Here is a 20,272-nt window from a genome sequence, read left to right on the forward strand (position 1 = left end):
CTGCCATCAGCTCAATTTTGACCCCTAAAGCTTGCGGGTCTTCACGTCTTTACAGGAGCAAGTTGTCACACCTTTCTTTCTCAGGGACTCTGGTTGGTTCAAACTGTCAACTTTGTTATTAACAGTCAAAGGCTTAACCACTGTGCCAGCAGAGTTCATTTTAGAATGACAGGGCATGCATTTTATTTGATTGACAGCAACTAGTAACACACGCATACTCTGTCCTCAACCATGGTATCAACGTAGAATTGTTCATGTCTATTCTTGTTCTAACTGGGATGCACACTGATAGTACATGTATCTAGGCTGAAGATATAAGGAAGAAAGACTTCATGTCTGCTTCCATAAAGAGTTTCAGTCTTGGAAACCCATAATTGTGTAACCAGGAGTAGAAACAGAGATGATGGATGTGGAGTTGTATAAGGTGAAGAAGGTTGGTCATATTTGCTTTAAAAATTAACATTTGAATACCATATGAAAAAGACATGCTTTTACCATCTCCTTTTCACTCCCTAGTCTGAGAAATTTTCAGTTTTCCTGTGAGTTTATATTATATAATTGTTCGGCACACGACTCGAAGCTGTCTGTAACATTTTTGGCATAGTCTTCTACTTACACGTAAGAAACTGTCCAAGGAGCCATTCTCCATGTATTCTGTGACAATCATAACCGGTTTGCCTGTATAGATGGTAAATAAATTAAACATATATTAGCAAATATCAACAAGTAACATATCTAGAATAATTGGGATTGATAAATGCAAAATATAGACTCTTGCCTCACCTCATAATTTAATGACATTTCAATTTAAAATAAATTCATGGAAATTAGATTCCCATATAAAAGAAACTATTAAAAATAGATTTCAGAGACAGTATCTATAACTTATGATATCTAAATTGGTTCATTTTGTATAATTTTGATAAACTCAAAATATCCCTTTTCCATCTAATTGCAATGTGTGGTGGAACTTTGAAAAATCAAGGTACCAGCATATCCAAAGAGTGTGACATAGACTGATATCAAAACTCCATTTCCAAATAAGATGTTCATTTCAACCTTTCCAAAGAAGGCAATTGAGTCTTTGTTTTCCTTTGTTTAAATGCCACTGTTCAAATAGCAAAGACAGCAGAAATCAGATTCTTTAATCTAGATGAAGAATTATTTAGTGCTTGTTAACCTTTCTGTTTCAGCTGTCCCTTGTCTGAGACACTCTCCCCTCTCCCACAGTTGTAATCTATGTCTTACATTCAAAGGGTTTCAGATGAAAGTTGATTCAACCTTTTCTTCTTAGCCAACTAAATTAGATTTGTCTTTCAATGGTTTCAACAAGAATTGGCCTGATCTACACTCAATTACAGTAGGAGCCCTATACGGAAGGGGGGTAAAGTTTTGGGTTGCTAACTACAAGTTCAGCAGTTTGAACCCACCAACTGCTGCATGGGAGTAAGATGATCAATTGATTAATACAGATTTATTTTCTATCACAATTCATACAACCCCAACATCAAATTGCTTACCAAATTTGCTTTAGGAATGCTACCATACCCAAATTGCACCATTAATTTCAATAATTAATGTTAGGCTAAGAATTATGTTCAAAATTTGGGTTTGACAACTCCTTATATTTATTTCTTCTTTCCTACATCCTTCTCTCTTGAATGTGAAATTGGCTCCTGTTAGTTTTACTCAATAAAGACGGACTGCTTCCAAGAGAGAGCACACTTGTGCATTCTATAACAAGATGTTTTAAGACTCCATTTTAGGAAACAAAACAATGCCTTCAATAAAATATTTTGTTTCGTTTTATAACAAAGTGTCCTGCTTGTGTTCTCACTGAGACAGTACCTTAACTGACCTGCAAAATCAAATCCTCTACCTCCAAGCCTGAGAGAAAAATGAGACTTCAACTGCCATTCATTTCCCAACAGATCTAAGCTCTAGATGTTTCTTTAAATGTTGCTTAGTCGGAGGCAAGTAAATCACTATGTTCACAGACTGCTTTTTACAGTAGAAATAAATACATCCTTTTATACAGAGTTAATTGGCACTCAAAGCCTATAAAATCCATATTAGCGCTAAAAGAGAGGGAGACTAAAACTAACATTTAAACTGACAGAAACATTGAAATATGTAGACTTAAAATATTATTAAATACTTTACCATATTGGGTATTTCTATGGAATGTACTATGTTCAAATCACTGGTAGCTTTATTTTATATACATTAAAATATTAATCATTTCCATTTTATATATGAGAAAACTGAGACAGAGAGAGAGACTACTTTGCTCAGTGTCACACAGGTAATAATAATAAAGACTGAAACTCCAATGAGAAATATAGCTCTAGAGTTTTTAATACACTCTGGTGTCACTTGGGAAATTTATATGGAAGAATGTTCACAATATAAAAAATATACATAATGTTCTATACCTACTAGGGACATAAATATACAAAATAAAATAAATGTTTCATGAATTATGATTCAGTTAACTGTTATACGTCAACTCCATAGATTACTTGGATTTAGAATGATGACTGAAAACTTCAGCAACATAGACAATTGTTACGTGCATTTTACATAAGCAAAGAAGGAAATATGTAAGTAGATGTGTGTAATATATGGGAAATGCATTTGGAGCTTTCCATAAAACTAACTATGAAATGCTGCATCATCCAAACCAAACCCCAAGGCTGGCAGCTGATTTTGACTCATGGAGACCCTGAGAAGACAGGAGACCTTCTCCACCGGAAGCCCTGGTCGTGGTAGTGACTCCGCATTGGGCTACAGGGGCACTGGGAGACGCACTCTGCCTGATGGCGGTGACTTTGGTTTCTGAGGCTGAAATCTTTATGAAAGCAAACGCCTTCCTCTTTCTCCCTCACAGCGGCTGATGGGTTCAAGACTCTGACTTCTCAGTTGGGTAGCAGCCCAGCGTGCTTGCTCCTTCGTTCTCACAGCTGCCTTATGCCTGGGACTCCTAGCCCCATTTGCTGAAAACACAGCAAATTCAACGAACAGTGTGCTGAGGTCACAAACTGGCTTCATGAGGGAGCAGAGCCGCAGCATGGCTCTCTCCGATTCCAGCGTCTGAACGTGTGACTGCCTTGTGGGTTTCCTTCTTGTATCGTTGCTGTAATGTTTTAACTCTAGACTCATCATGCTATAAAAAAGAATAAAAAGCACTCATCCTCCAAGTTCAATATTGATTGTGGATCGCTGAAGTCACTGATCAAATAGTCGATCGTTTTTGCCAGTGCTTTGTGCCACCAGCCCTCACATATCCCAAGCTAGGTGTGAGTGGGCTTTACACAGTGCAGAGGGTCCTGGTGACGTTGTGATTGATTACACTTTGTGCCATGGTCCTCAGGGTCTGCAGGTGGAAATAATCAGTCTCTCCACAGGAGAAACAGGGGGCTTACTCACATCAACAGGCCCAGTCTCAGCAACTCACAGGGGCAGGTCCTTCCCGTCCTACAGACTACAGTTGGCATCCAATAGATGGCAGTGAGCTTGACTTGGTTTTGTTTTTCGTTTTTTTTTAGTTACTATTTATATTTTATTATTTTTTGAAAACTTTCACATATTATGCAATTCAATAATTCCATCCTTCGATCATATGAAGGTACAGTCATCATCAAGGTGCAACCCATCTGAGATCATTCGCTTCCCTCCCTCCTTTACCATGGGTTGTGCAATCTCCAACTGCTCTGGTGCTCCCTCCCCACTACCGCCTTCATTATTGATTCCCCAAATCCCTTTTCCCACCTGTCGCTACCTCCCGACACCTGCACAGACCCCTGCATTCCCTACAACCCCTGCGTCCTTCATTCCTATTTACGAATATTCACTCCTTCTGTGCTTCCCATCTGGGGAACCCAAAAGAAAACAATTTTTAAAACATCATACGAAGGCTAAAAGCATGCCAGTATAAAGACAAGAATATGGATAAGGTGTAGGAAGGACAAGATTCCCATCAGCATTCAAAAGGACAGGGAGGGGATTACTGTCAGGAACAAGTAAGAGATACTTGTCCCCAGTACAAATCTGATTTTGAGTTCAAAGGTTTATGGAAAAATGAAATTAAAAGAAAAATGGAATTCCACAAAACGTTGAAAGCCCATTCATACCATTTGATTTGACAATATTTAGAAAGAAAAAGAAGATTCAACATTCACCTGAAATTTCTGATCTTAGAGAATGGTACCAGACGCTGGAAAAATGAATTTATGAAATGCTGCATATTCCTTTTCTACAGACACCACTATCAGTTTACCTCTTCTCACTTAATGCAATCTGGGATGGATAACATGCTACAGGAATTCAATGCATACTTACAGTGTAATTGCAATGCATTCTTATAACATAGTTATAGAGGTTTTGCCTCAAACAGTATCCTCTTAATTACACTAGCCAGTTATTGAGTTTGTTCGCTCACAGACTCTTTGCTAATACTTCTTTTTCTTCTGGCTTTAACCTTATGACTATTTTGTTTCTCATTAGCATGTCTACTATAATTTTGGCAAGGGAAATAAAAGTAGCTGAAACATCAAGCCAGTCAATTAAGCCAAAGCCCCATGACCATTCAGAAATCAGATCAGGTTGCATTGAGCTCTGCAATTTAAGTATTTGTAAACACATCCATTAAAATAGACCGGTTTGAAAATGTGTTTTGCATTAAGCTCAAAGATTGGGCAAGCCCAAATTTACAGACAGAGTAAGCAATATTGTAAATATTCTACCTTTGAAAGCAGTGCCTTGACTTAGCGTTCCCTGAACTGTTTATTATCATATGCAGGGTTGGAGGAAAAGAGAATCTCCGCTTTAATAATGAGAACTTGTCTGGACATGCATTAAGAGGAGTGGGACTTGATTTATAAAGTACCAGCTCATCTACCCCCTCCACAACCTATTAATATTCATATTTGCATGCCTTTTCATGTATGTAAGTAGAGGTTTGTTTTATAAATCATATTACAAGCTTTTTCAAGACAGAGCCTATACTGATTGTCAGTTAGATATCACTCTCTGTCCAATGTATTTGGGGATGCATGCTGAACTCAATGAGTTTATTGTCCCCTGACTGGTTTTCATGAAATTCCATCAAAAGTTAATAACAAAGCACTGGTAGCAGAGTTTTTCTTTTGTTTTTAAAGTGATGTATGGATGGAGATAAAATAATGACTTCCACTATTTGGGAGTTGAAGGCAAGCAAGCAAGTCCGTTGCAATAATTTTATCTCGCCATCTCTCTCTCCCCTCTGATACAGAAATATTGCTCAATCAGAATTACGGTTTGTTACGGAGGAGAGGTCTTTCAACACATAGTCTTAGCATTCCAGCTTCAGCAGAGGCTCATTCACCACAAAATGATGCATCTCATTTTCTATGAAATGAAGAGTGGGCTAATATGATAAATATAAAGCCAGAGAGAGAAATGTTTTTGTGGCAATTTCCAAGTAAATGGCTCTCTATGCTAAATTATTGCCAATCATGTAAAATATTTTTTGATTCATAAAATATTAAAATTTATTGAAAGATTAATATTATTTAAATGCACAGTATGGACAATGGAAAAATGCAACTGCTTTCTCTTAAAACTAAAAATTGAGTTTTACTGTCACTAACAATTGTGCCTTTTTATATACTCTACTTCTTATTTTTAAAATCCTTGAAAAACAAACTTTATTACCCAAATGAGACTTAATAAAATCCTTCATCTTAGCAGCCAGAGAGCTATTATTAGCATCATATAATCAGAATCAGCGTAGTGTAGAAGAAGAAATAATTATAAACAAGAAAGGAGAGCTGGAAGATAAAATTTAAATTATATATCACCATCCCAAGAAAAATACTTGATTTTACTTTGGTTGGAAATAAAAATGATTTAGTTGCAGATTGTCAAGCAATACAACTAACTAGTAGAAACAGGAACAAACTGCATAGTGTTTTCTGTGGATTTTCAACTTAATGCTTCCAAATGTTCAGGGCAAGGTTTTCCAAATTCTACTTAAATTCTGATACAATAACCCTCATTTTATCCATTGGTGTTTGAGTTAATGTGGGCAGGTGGCAACTCTATTTTTCTATAGTTCCAAATTCAGCATATAACAGATACCAGTTATAATTTATGAGACAATTTCTATTATGTTGGGCTGACGAAGGACAAACTAACCCTTCAAAATCAGGCTTGGAAACACTTTTTCTGGAATTCTTCCATAATCAACCACACTTTATCAAATCTTAACACATCAATTCATTTATAGTCAACTGATTACATTTTAAAAAATATTTATGCTTAATTTGAAATTATGCATACGTATTTAAATATATATATAAAATAACAGACCAACAAATTTATTGTCATTGAGTCAATTCTGACTGATAGAGACCCTATAGGATAAAGGAGAACTGCCCCTGTGGATTTTCAACACTGTAACTCATTTTTTTAAATCATTTTATTGGGAGCTCTTATAGCTCTTAAAATAATCCATGCAGCCATTGTATCAATCACATTTGTATATATGTTGCCATCATCCTTTTCAAAACATTTTCCTGCTACTTGAGTCCTTGGTATTAGCTCACCGGATTTTCCCCCCTTCCCCACCCTCCCTCCCTCATGAACCTTTGCTAATTTATAAATTATTATTTTCATACCTTACACCAACCACTGTCTCCCTTCGCACACATTTCTATTTTTCATCTCTCTTGGGGGTGGTAGTTATACGTTGATCATTGTGATCAGTTCCCCTTTTCCCCAACCTAATTTTTATTTCTGAGGGGCTTATCTGTCCTGGGTTCCCTGTGTTGAGCACTCTTATCTGTACCAGGATACATGCTCTGGTCTAGCCAGATTTGTAAGGTAAAATTGGGTCACGATAGCAATGGGGGAAACATTAAAGAACTAGAGGAATGTTGTATATTTTGCTGGTGCTATACTTCACACTGGCTGGCTCATCTCTTCCCTGTGACCCTTCAGTGTGGGGATGTCCAATTGTCGACATATGGGCTTTGGGTCTCTACTGTGCTCCCACCTTCTTTCATAGTGATATGATTTTTTTGTTATGGTCTTCTTATCCCTGATACTGGATCTCATCAGCACCTCATGATCACACAGGCTGGTGTGCTTCTTCCATGTGGGCTTTGTTGCTTCTCAGCTAGATGGCCGCTTGTTTATCTTCAAGCCTTTAAGACCCCAGATGTCTTTTGACAGCTGGGCACCATCAGCTATCTTCACCCCATTTGCTTACGCACCTGTTTTGTCTTCAGTGATCTTGTTGGGAAGGAGAGCATCATGAAATGCCAGGTTATTTGAACAAAGTATTCCCTGCATTGAGGTAGTACTTGCGTAGAGTCCCAATGTCTGTCTACTACCTTATTATTTAACATATAATATATGTACATAGAACGATGTTCTTATTATAGAAAAATAATTTACATATGTACGTGCCTGTTATTTATACCTTGATAAATGTCTTTTGCCCTCGAGTTCTTTGCCTTATTTCCTTTTACTTTCCTCCTGTCCCACTACCATGTTCAACATTAATTCAGCTCTCAAAGTTTCCTCTAGGCTGCATTGCATTTGATCAAAGCCCCACCAGGCTTCCCCTGCCCTTCTCGCCAGAGATTTTAGATCACTTTTTGTTCCCCTTGTGCCTAGGTTTGTCGGCTCCCACTTTCCTTTCTCCTACTCCCCCTCTTCCATGTCCACTAGGTACCGTCACGCCGGGCCTGTTTTCTTCTCCTCGGGATTGTTTATCCTGCCGATGTTATCTAAATAGACATGGAAAACCAAAAACAAAACAAAAAACAACCAAAAAGAAAATCCTAGAAATAGCTCTAGGTCTGTCTGTTGATTTTTATGAGTGTTTTCTGGTCGAATACGATAAGGTGTCACCCCCTTCCCTCAAAATCTATGAGGTCTGTTTTGGGGATTCCTCAGGGACTTCATTCCATTGCCCCCTTTGCTGCTTTGTTGCATGCCCTTGGTGTGACCGTTACTCTTTTAAGGAGTAGAAAGTCACAACTTTCTCCTATATAAAATATCTATTAACATAAACCTATTTATTAACTAAAAATGTGTTCATAGGCACTAATATATTTATAAGTGTAAAATAAATTAAATATATATCTATTGATTGAATGTATTAAATAAATATATTCATATTTTAATACACAAAATAATTATGTTAACATTAGATACATAAATTTAGTTATTTAAAATTAAATAAATATATTTAATGGATTTCATAAATGCATTTGTGTTTAATAGCTAGATATGCATTGGGCTGTGATCCACAAAATCAGCAATTTGAAACCACCAGCCCCACTTTGAGTGAAAGATGAAGCTTTCTATGCCTGTAAAGAGTTGTAGTCTTGGAAACTTCCAGGGCAGTACTACTCTGTCCTGCAGGGCTGCTATGAGGTGGATAGATTTGATGGCAGTGAATGAGTGATAGTTAAATGTATCTCTGCATCCAAGAAACATAAGTGGTAAATGTTAAGAAACAAGGAAAGCCTGTAAACATATACATAAAGCATTGCATGTTTCTTTTGTTCATTTAAAATTTTGAATAACGAAATAAAGAACTTATTACTCTCTAGCAAATTCCAACTCATGGGAACTCCAAGTGTTACAAAGTAGAATTGCTACATAGGTTTTTCCTGGTTATACTTTTAGAGAAACAGACCCTTGAGTCTCTGTTTCATGGCATCGCTGGATGGGTTTGAACTGACAACCTTAAGATTGATGGTCAAAAGTAAACAGTTTATGGCACCCAATGAGTTTAAGCTGGGTAGAGATTATGCTAATTTTATCGTTGTTATTTCAAAGGTCTGAACTCACTTAGCAAATCACAATCACAAATGGATCATAAAGACTTGTGTCCATTGTCTCCAAATGTACTCTTTTCATCCATTAAATATTGTAGTAAATGATTACTAAAATGAACGTGAAATACTAAATGGCTAATAAGAATAAGATACACTGCCGAACAGCTATGAGACAAATACAAAAGGACATTTTTAGAGAGAAACCAAGAAGATCTAAAAGTGATTTGGTGTGGCCCCAGGTTATTAGGCACCATCCAGTGGCTCAGACGCATGGTAACCCCATGTACAGCAGAGCCACGCACGGCCCTCACAATTGCCCTCGTTGTGAGCCCATCGCTGTGGCCACCGAGGCAATCACCTTACCAGAGCCTTCCTCTTCTCTGCTGCTGCTCCACCGAACCAAGCATAATGTCTTTCTCTAGTGCCTGACCTCTCGTGACCTGTTCAAAGTATGGGAAATGAAGTCTCAACACCCTTGCCTCGAAGGACCATTCTGGCTGTATTTCTTCCAAGACAAATCTGTTTGTTCTTTTCAAAGTCCACGGAGCTTTTAATATCATCACCAATACTATAGTTCAGTTTTCTTTATTCAATGTACAACTTTCACATGCATAAGAGGCAACTGAAAATACCGCGGATTGGGTCAGGCCCAGCTAAGTCTTCAAAGTAAGATGTTTGCTTTTCAACACTCGAAAGAGGTCTTTTTGCAGCAGATTTACCCAATGCAGTGAGTCGTCCGATCTCTCGACTGCTGCTTCCACGAGGACTGGTTGTGGAGCAAAGCGAGAGGAAAACCTCGCCCCCTTCAGCGATCGTTTCCCCATCTGTCATGTCCTATGGGTCCAGTTGAGGGGAACGTCGTTCTGTTAACGCTGAGTTGTAATCCATTCCGAAGGCTGCAATTCTGTCTTCAGCAGCAAGTGCTTTAAGCCCCCCTCACGTTCAGTAGGCATGAAGGAGTCATCTGCGTACCAGAAATCATTTAGAAGCCTTCTCATCCTGATGCCACATTCTTCTTCAGATAATTCGCTTCATCTGATAATTTGCTTCGCGTAAGATTGAATAAGTATAATAAGAGGATGCAGCTGTGATGATCACCTCTCTTGATTTTATAACATGCAATCACAAAAAGATAACGTCTTATTCCACCGATGCTTCCGTAGCCCATTTGCAAGGATTGCAAAAGTGACAATTTGTAGGAAAGTATTTGGTATAAAGTAGACACTTGTAAGCGTAGATATGCTTTAATTATGAGAAATCCTCATGATATTGTGTTCCATGTTCGTTCCTGTAAAGAATCCTCAGGAATGTAATGTTACAGATAAACTGTAGAGGTATGACGATTTACATTTTCAGAAAATCATTCAAGATGGAGAATATGCCGAAAAAAATCACATCCAATATAATGCATTCTAGTTTGCAAGGCGAAAAGTGGCCAATGAAGCTCTTCGGGGCAAAATATCATTTGACTAATGATGTGAGGGCAGAAACGTTAAACATTTGTTAAAAACAAGTTCCATCTTTTTGAACTTCAACTGAAATTGCTAACACATGTTGGTCCCCAGTTCCATGCAGGGACGGTGCCCTCGGCTTTCTGCCACTTTGAAGTTCAGAGGCTCTCTCACCATCTCTAATTTAAGATCATCGGCTCAAATTGGACGTTAAAACTGTTTAGAGTTTAAGTCAGATAAATGAGAATATAATCACTAAGTAGGACACTTTCTCTGAATTATTTGAGTAAGATAAATTCTCGTTAGTCTTTTAAAGTAGACACTAGCAACAATAGGATGAAATATATGTGACAAAAGTGAAAAATAATTTATGGGATTTTGTTCTAGGCATCTGAATAAGCTGGTAATCGAGTCTCAAAATAACTGGAAGAGATCAGAGAGCTTTGCATAGCTCTTCATCACTTAACGATATATTGTTAGATAATCTATTTGATCTTCATAGCATCTACAATATTGGTTGCAACAATTGGCTCAAACATAGCAATGGATGTAAGGTGGGTACAGGTCAGAGCCAAAGTCACCTACAAAATAATTACATCAAGAGGAAAAAGAATCCGGCTAAATTCTAGTTGTTAACAAGAAATGCGACTAGTTGTTTGCATGACAAGAGGTGGAACCAGAACTTGAGCTCTGAAGTTCTGATTTCCACACCCAGGGCTGATACATTGGCTCTCTTTTGGAAAATACATTTCTTGGTCTGCTACTTTTTTGTTGTTTTGTACTATTTATGCATATTAATATAGGATAGGTAAAGCTATAGAGATGGTGACTGGGTTAATAATTGCCTAGGGGCGTGGCAGGGGAAGATGGGGGCAAATAGGTAACATCACGAGTATGAGAAGACCATGTTCTGAAATTGATTTGGGTGTTGATTGCACAATTTTTCTTACTATGGATGGATGATTGCATTGTATGATATGCAAAGTACATGACAATAAACTATTTTTTTAAATGATAGAATCTGAACCACCGTGTGTGTGTGTGTGTGTGTGTGTGTTTGTGTGTGTGAACAAGCATCATAGTCTCAGGAAACAAAGGAGAATGTAAGCAGTACACTGAATAACTTCATTTGGTTCCAATATTTTTTATACAGCAAATGCAACCTATTAACTTGTTCTAGTACATTTCTATTTCCTCTCACAAAGTAAAGTTTTCTGATTTGAAGCTTTAAATATGGCACTAAAAGAGTTAAAAATATAATTGGAGTTCTGCTACTCTATTATGTTTGCAATATATGAGATGCGTGGGATTTATATAGTCTGGCTTGGCAGCCCTTTACATGCTTATTTGACCTAGGAGATAGATCAAATTCTGAACTTTCACCCTAAGAATAAGGCAGTTGTAATATACCTTATAATGTTACAAGATCAAACATAAGTAATATGTTTAATGTGTGCATAATGCCATTAATTTTGAAACAGATTATTTATTCTGATATTTTCTTTGCATTTTAGCCTAGGGGTTATTTCATAAATTTCTTTTATTTACTTTAATAGTCTATGTTTGTTTATTTTCTAAAGAGAGTAAGAAGCAGTGACATAATAATTGTGATTCAGTAAATATATATATAAGGCATAGAAAAATATGAAAGGTCTTTCAATAATTCATTATTCCAAAGAATAAAAAATAACTCATGTTAATAAAATGTAAGAGTAGATTTCCAACTAATATACAGTGTGAATCTGTTATTTTATTTTTTGTACATGTGTCAGAGGAGCTAGAGATGAGCTTTCTTACTCATAAAATATAATCATTTTCTCCATCATTTCCTAAGTAATGAAGAGACAGTTTGATAATTATATTTTTGAACTGTTAATTCACTTTAATGAACAAAATGCTGAATAAAGGAATTTACTTGTTAGCAGGATCTATTCTTCAAATAAATAAATATTCTATTCTTCAGAGATCCAAAATAAAGCAGAAACATTGATGCAGTTCCAGTTTCAGTTTGAATTATTATATAATTTTTGCCCTCTCAGTAAGGATTGCTATTCAGTAATGACAACACAAAGCCTGACAAATGGAGCGATAAGAATGATGCATAAAAAAATAATAATAAAATAAATCCCCTAAAAAAAAAAGAATGATGCATAAAATGGCCAGAGGCCCTATCACACCTCCTCTAGCTTCCCTGTTGCCATGCGACGGAGGGCACACCTGCTCCATCCTCTATCCTTTATGTATCCTGACACCTGCTCTTCCTCCTCCAGAGGTCTCCTTATCTGCTGGGTTCCAGAATTCATTGCAAGGGTCACACAGGGCTCACAGACAATATTCCTGAGTGTACATCCTCACAATTGTCATTAGGTTTGAGCCCATTGTCACAGCCACTGGGTCCATCCGTTTCATCAATGGCCTTCCTCTTTTTTACCGCCCTTCTACTTTACCAAGCCCTTTCCAGAAACTGGTCTCTCCTGACAACATGTCTAGAGTACATAAGATGAAGGATTTCTCCTAGTCTATAATGGGCATTTTGGCTGTACTTCTTCCAAGACAGATTTGTTTGTTCTTTTGCCAATTTATAGCACTTTCAATATTCTTTACCAACACCATAATTTAAATGCATCAGTTCTTCTTGGTCATCTTTCCTCAATATCTAAATGTCATATGCACATGATGGGACTGAAAATACCATAGCCTGAGTCAGGTGCAGCATAATTCTTAAGGGATGGGCTTTTTTAGAGACAGTAATAGGTTACCAAAAGCCAGAACCAGAAAACATTAAGGATACACTCCCAGTCTACAGAAACACCTCTCCATAGCCAGAAGCCAAATCTCTCTCTCTAGTCCTCAGCTGCTCGGCCACTCAGTGTCTTGATCTCCGGGTCAGAAAGCCCACCCGTGCTCTGCCTCGCAGTTTCCTAGTCTCAGTGCTTGTCCTCAGCTCTTTCTCATTGCCTCCTTTTCTTTATCTCGTCTCAGCCTAGCTTGAGTCCCACTGTCTCTGTGCCACAGCCTCTGGGGCCTCGGATCCGGCTACAGGCACTTCTGAGAGAGATCTTGATTGTGTCCCTCTGCTGGTTCATCTTGTGATGGTCCTTGGATTTCTCTCTCTGTCTCTGTCTCATTCTGCTTCCCAAATGACTCTGTACACAGAAGAATGGTTTTGATGGGGAGGATTTTTCTGACTTTCAGAAGACTAGGTCCCCAAGAAAACATACTGGGGGCTTGATTCAAACTCTCTAGTAAGGTGCAGACTTCAAATATATCCCACATGGATCCTGTCCATTAGCACCAGAGAAAGCCTCCTCTAAATGGGATTATAGTCATTGTCATAAAGGCTACATTTTATAATAAATCACATGAGGTATTATGGTTTGAAGGACCATATTAAGGAATTGACCGTCACACGAACTTCAAGATAAATCAAGAAAATATTGGAGTTAAAGATTTCATTTTATTTGCATCCACAATCCATGTTTATGGAAGCACCAGTCAAGAAATCAAACAATTTTGGAAAATGTGCACAATATCTTTTTAAAATGGTAAAGAGTAAAACCATTACTTCGAAGATCAAGGTGTGGCAGACTCAAGTCATGATATCTTCGATCACTCTATAATGCATATGAAACCTGGATAAGGAAAAGCAGGGACTACTTGATGCATTAAATTTATGGTGTTTGTGAATGGTGTTGAATATGCAATGAACTGCCAGAAGAATAAACAAATTTATCTTGGAAGAACTACAGCTTGAATGATGATTACAAGCTGGGATGTCAAAATTCCATCCCACATGCTTTGGACCAGTTATCAGGAGACACCAAAACCCAAATATACTACCATTACATCAATTACAACTCATAGTGATCATGCAGAGCATTTCCAAGCATATACATCTTTGTGGGAACAGCTAGTCTCATAATCCGCCAAACCAAAGCCGAGCCTGTTGTTAGCCATCTGGTGCTTGCCTGGCAGCACCAGCGGGGACTCAGTTCTGGAAAAGGACACTCTGCTGGTTCAAGTATAGGGTCAGCAGAGAAGAGGAAGCCCTGCAAAATAAATGGATTGACACCATATCTACAATGGGTTCAAGTAATAAAAAAAAAGTTAGATGGTACAAAACCGCACAATAGTTCGTGTTGTACTTGGGACCTCTGGAGTCACAAATGACTGACAGCATCTGAAAACAACCACGCACAACTTACAGAGTACATATAGAAATGGGATTTCCAAAAGTTTGTGGAAAAGTTATATTTTAATTTCATCTTCCCATTAAACTTTTAATATTTCCTCTTCTTCACACACACACACACACACACACACACAAATTGCTGCAAAATCATGGACATGTTTATTAAACAAAGATAACATAAATTGAAACTTTTGTTTCTCGATGCATTTTCCATCTACCACAGGTTACCAGAATTATTTGGCTCACTGCTTTCTTCTCAGAAAAATGAAAACAAACAAACATTGCCCCCTATCCCCTACAGCCCCCAGCTGGTGGTAGTATTGCTCCCTTTGAGAAACACTGGTGCAATCCCACCTTAGTGGGTTGCACACTGGGCTGCTAACCACATGCTCAGCAGTTCTAAAGTAGTAACAGACCTACAGGAGAGAGATGACGCTGTGTGTGCACAGTTACAACCTCAGAGACCCAGCGGAGGAGTTCCTCCCTCTCCTACAGGACCACGAATCAGAGCTGATGGGATAGCAATGCAACTTCTATCCTTCTGAAGGCAGTATTTCCATCTCCTTCACCCTTTCCTGGGGAAGTGGCATTACTTGAGCTAGAGGACTTGAAATGGAACTTTGGGCACCCACATCTATTGCTGTCATTGTCAAGGGTCCTTGAATTGGTTCTGACTCCTAGCGACTTCTCTCCAAGAAAACAAAACTCTGTTCTGCATCCTTGGGAGACTCAAATTACGTTTCTTTTTAATGGCCGTTGAAGTTTCTGAACAAACATAAGACTAAAGGGACTGTATAGAGGATAGAGTAAGGTTCTCCAATGAAATTTTTAAAGGACAACCTGGCTACCGACAAAAACCAGGAGGTGCATTATCTGTTGTGATGGAAAAATATACCATGACACAACTTTCTGGTCCTTTTCTCATCAATGCAGGGTCCCATTTTCTCAAACTTTATCATTGTAATACCTCATAATTACCCTGTGTCCTTTAAGAAAATATATCAAAATTAGTGCTTTGGAAGTTGAAGCAAAACAATGACAGGCATCATAACTTTCTGAGCTGAACTCTATGCCTAGAATTTGATTGTCCTAGCAGGTTCCTTTGGTAGCAAATACACTGATTCAACCACACTCGCTGAAAAGGGAATGGCTGCCTATTTGAAAATACATATCCTCTCCTCTTTGGGGTTCACCATTTATAGGAAAACCACTTATAAAGATATTTTAGAGAAGATGAAATGACTATTAAGTATTAAAACTCTCATGAGACCTGACTTTATAAGGTTATGAATATAAAAATAAAGTCAGTATGGTCCTGGTCCTGAAGAAACAAAAAATTCATACATTTTCCCACCCATCTGTAACTAATTATACATTTATTATTAATTTTAAAACTTGCTCTTTTACCAATAATTTTTAAAATTTTACTAGTAGTAGATTTTAGTTTAAGGAGTATAGAGTAACTCATAAATCTTACAAGACAATACAGGCTTACAATATTTATCTAAGTTCTTCCACCTTAAATAAAAACTTTAACCCTATTTTCTATGTGAAAATCTAGAGACGATCCAAGTGTAATCAACTACACCATGCTCTTAGAAGGAAGCAAGTGTCTTTCAGACTCACCCATAGGAGAATAGATGTAGCACCATTCGGGAGTGCTCTTTATGATGTTAAAGAAATATTTCATTATGAAGAACATTACATGTAATGTCTGTTGGTAACCATGGAATATATAAATCTAGTGCCAATGAATTATAACATAAAGGATGCCAATCCCTGTCATATGTTGTCTTTCACTCCAAGGAGTTGGTTGCCAGTTCAGTTTTTTCTCCATCCTGTGCTCCAAACTTAAGGCAAATATATCTATATCTATATATATATATATATAAATCTCTGGGCATGCTCAAAAGGCTTTTATTGGAATTGGAGCCAAAAATCACATATTTGACTCATGGGATCCATTTTTCAGCTGGCTGGAGAAACTATCTTGGAAATAAGTTGGGACTGCCTTCATGGGCCCTGAGCCAGAGCTTCCCCAAGAGCAGGCAAGAATCCTTATGGGACACCAGATCAGAATCATTTGAATTCCAAAGAGAATGGAGAAGACCTTGGCTCTACCAAGATCTCAGTCCTCCGAAGTCAGAAGCATCCCCAAGACTCTCATAATTTTCTTAAAGCATCTTGGTAAATCTTTGGAAGCTCAAATGAAGCCGATGAAAAGTAAGATAAAATGTAGCGATCTGGGATTTACCAGAAGTTCCTGTCAAATTTGGTTTATTGATTTTCTTTGCTATTCCACATGATTGAAATGTATTCATAGTTCTTATCTTTTAATCATCATGCCTAAATGTATCCCAATGCTTGCTAACTAGTTATGCTCTGTTGTCAATTAAATACATGCTACTCTAAAACTATTTTTTTTATGTTCTGGCTATGAGCTAGTCATTGAAGTAATATTTGTTTGCAGACAAGGGAAACGAGATCAAATTTATTTAATAATTGCATCACAACAATTCTGTTCCACATGCACATAAGCAGTTTTGCAACGTTACTTACTTTTAGTAACAACTCCCTCCAGTCGGATGATATTGGGATGATCAAACTGACCCATAATGCTCGCTTCTCCCAGGAAGTCTCTCCTCTGCTTCTCTGTGTAACCCACTTTCAGGGTCTTGATGGCCACAGAAATCTCCTTCTTTGAAGGCAGTTTCAAGCGGCCACTGCATACCTCCCCAAATTCACCTTTTAGAACGGAGAACAATTTCAAGTCATAAGAAACTATATGAGAAAAATAATCATCAGTAAGTAGCAATTGTCTTCTATCAACTTTATAAATTATAAACACGAATTCCTTGAGCGGCATGATATACACAACCGGTCTCCAAATTATTTTGGAAGATGAGAATCAAAGACTCTAGGGGAGTCTCTAGGATCTCTGCACCCGGGGAGAAATGGGCCTTGTGAGAAATCTCAAACATTTACAAGTATCATCCTATGAATGGCAAGAGGAAAACTGAAAGCTGGAGCCGATATTTCACCGCTGTTCTCGGAGCTACTATTTTCTCAGGTAATCAGCAGGGCACCCTAGATACTAGGGATGGAGCATCAGATTACATTTCAGGTGCTTGAACTCTTTTTAACACTGTCATGGTCTGAATCCTCCCTTGCAGGTCTGGCTGGATCGGAGGATGTACACTGGTGCAGAAGGGAGGTGGAGGCAGGGGAGTCCAGGGCAGGTGGTCCCTTCAGGACCAGTGGTGTGAGTGGCGGTGCTGGGAACGTGGAGGAGGGTGAGTTGGAGTCGGGGAGCCGATTGCAGGAGTCAGCGTGTGACCTCCTTCGTGGGGGATGGATGGCAAAGGAGCGTGGGGGGGGGGGCGTCGAACAAGCAGGATATGACAAAACGGTGGTCTGTGGATTGTCGTGGGTTCATGGGAGAGGAGGGGGAGGGAGGGTGAAAAGTGGGGACCTAGTGCCGGAGGGCTTAAGTGGAGGGCAGATGTTTGAAAGTGATGGGGGCAGTGGATGTGCAGGTGTGCTTTGCACAGTTCATATGTGTGTGGATTGTGATAAGGGTTGTATGGGCCCCTAACGGAATGATTGAAAGGATAAAAACAAAAAACAATTCGACTGTTTATATTCTTGGAGGTTTTGGAGAATGGAAAAGAAAGCATTGGCTCTCAATTCACTTTATTGATGGATGAGTGCACTGCATTGTGGACAACTCCTTGTAAAGTTCCCTAGTTTCCAGGTGGAGTTGAATGTTAGAACAGTATGAAATGTAACATAAAAATTCATAGCCATATAGCCAATCCCATCTCAAAGTGAGCCTGTGGAAGGCTTTTAAGGCTGCACATTTTTAGAGAGAGCAGACAGCCTCATCTTTCTTATGGAGCACAGCTTTTCGGTTTGAACCACTGACCTTGTGGTTAGTAAGGCAATGCTTATCAAAAGCGTCATCATGGCTCCTTGAAATATAACATAGTCAATGTTTACTGCAAAATTAGTGCAGAGCTTGCATCTTAGATTCAATATACTTACTAGAAAAGTTGCCTCAAATATATAATGAATCCAAAATTTATTGAATATAGAGTTAGTGTCTTTTAAATATTCTTATCCACTGAGTATAAAATTGCTGATAATTTGGATGGGCACCATCACGATATCATTGGAGATCTAGATCTCTGCCCCCACTGTTGCCTTGTTGATTGACATAGAGTAGTGCTACCCACCATTTTTCCACTGAAATAAATCTAATATCCCATAGAGTATTCGATTGGTTTGTTCCATATTTGAAAAAAGCATAAAAATATTAAAATATAAAATTAGAGTTTCTAGAAATATACTGAAATTAATTAATATTAACAATTAATTATATGATTACTGCAAACATTTTCTTTGGCTTGAATAACACTTTGGTCCAACCTTTTTCCACTGTAAGTCTACCCATCAGCTTCATGCCCCACGACATGGCAAGAAAGTTGACAAGAAGTACATTATTTCTTCTCTAGCCTTTTTGACCAATGACTTTTCCGCTCCCGAAATGCAGTCTTCTGGCTGATTTAATGATTGGATCACTACATTGGATCCCTTCTCGCTAAGAATGTCTAACTCCCCAGACACTGTCCTTACAAAGGAACCCAGGGTCTCACTGTTCACACAGGAATGATGGGCCCTTGGAAAGAGCATAGAAGCAGTGTGACAGACACAATGAAAAAGACGGAGATCCAGGGATATAGAAGGCAGTTTTGCTTTTCTTGGAAATGTGGACAAAAGACAGAAGTATCTATGGCAAGAGTGTTCTGTGAGATAGTAGAATGAATGAAGCGAAACAACTTGAGAAAATGGATCAATCTTTCTAAATTCAGGGAGAAGATATAGTTACAACCTTGAGAGAAATTGAGCTTTAAGAATCGGTACACAAACGTTAGTTTTGTGTTGTAGTCTTTTCTTAAAACAAAGTTATCTGGATTAGGTAGAGAGGTCCAGTGCACTTTGCTTTGGGCTAATTTATGTGTTGGCAATCGCCAGGGGTATTCATAATGAAATAAAGCCACGCTGTTATTACGAGGCAACATCATGCCATGGATCGTTCTTGACACTCAGATGCCATCGCCACAGTTTCTTGTCCCCTTATCTGATGAAGATACGCAGAGCAATGGTTAAGAGGGCAGATTCTGGAATAACGCTGCATTGAGTTGAATACTGTCACTCATTAGCTGTGTGGTTGTGATTTGATGGTCTGATTTCTCTGTGCCTCTTTTTTCTTATCTGTGACAAAGTGGACATTCATTGTTCTATCTCTTAAAACTGTTATGCAGTGAAGGGAGTTAACGCGTGCAAAGCATCCGAAACATTGCCTGATACATCGGAAGGGCTCCCTAAGGGTTAGTCATTCCTGACTGCTGTAGGATCAGACGCACTTTAGGAAGGATATATGGTCTACCTACTTCTTAAGAGTTGCAGTTGAGATCACACTGAGTTTATATGAAAGTGCTTTGTATGATGCCAAATTACACTAAAGTAAGAGGTAGTTTGTGATGATGGTGGTGATAACAATGTTCATGTTGGATTGAACATGAATATTAAAGGTATAAATATGACCAAAGGCTTAATGAGATAAAAGAAAAAGAGAAGAGATTGTTCAGAGATTCAGTGTAGGTGAACCTCCTCTTTATCTTATTTATCACAGAACATTCACTGTGTTCTCAACATAGGATTGTCAACATCATCTGTGAGTCTAAGATTTTACCACTGCAACCCCAAGATTTGTGGCCATAATAGGTCCGTCT

The 20,272-nt window shown here is 38.2% G+C and overlaps 1 protein-coding gene across 2 annotated transcripts in view; it reads right to left on the reverse strand.

Annotated features, from left to right (window-relative positions):
* EPHA3 (EPH receptor A3) overlaps nt 1-20,272 on the reverse strand; it is a 402,493-nt gene that overhangs the window by 42,650 nt on the left and 339,571 nt on the right. For both annotated transcript variants that reach the window (XM_075542443.1, XM_075542442.1), the window contains exons 11-12: nt 17,037-17,222; nt 617-678 (exon numbers count right to left, since the gene is read on the reverse strand). In XM_075542443.1, coding sequence (XP_075398558.1) covers nt 617-678; nt 17,037-17,222 — 248 coding nt within the window. The remainder of the gene's footprint in view (nt 1-616; nt 679-17,036; nt 17,223-20,272) is intronic.

Source organism: Tenrec ecaudatus, chromosome 2 (assembly GCF_050624435.1).
Source record: "Tenrec ecaudatus isolate mTenEca1 chromosome 2, mTenEca1.hap1, whole genome shotgun sequence".
NCBI lineage: Eukaryota > Metazoa > Chordata > Mammalia > Afrosoricida > Tenrecidae > Tenrec > Tenrec ecaudatus.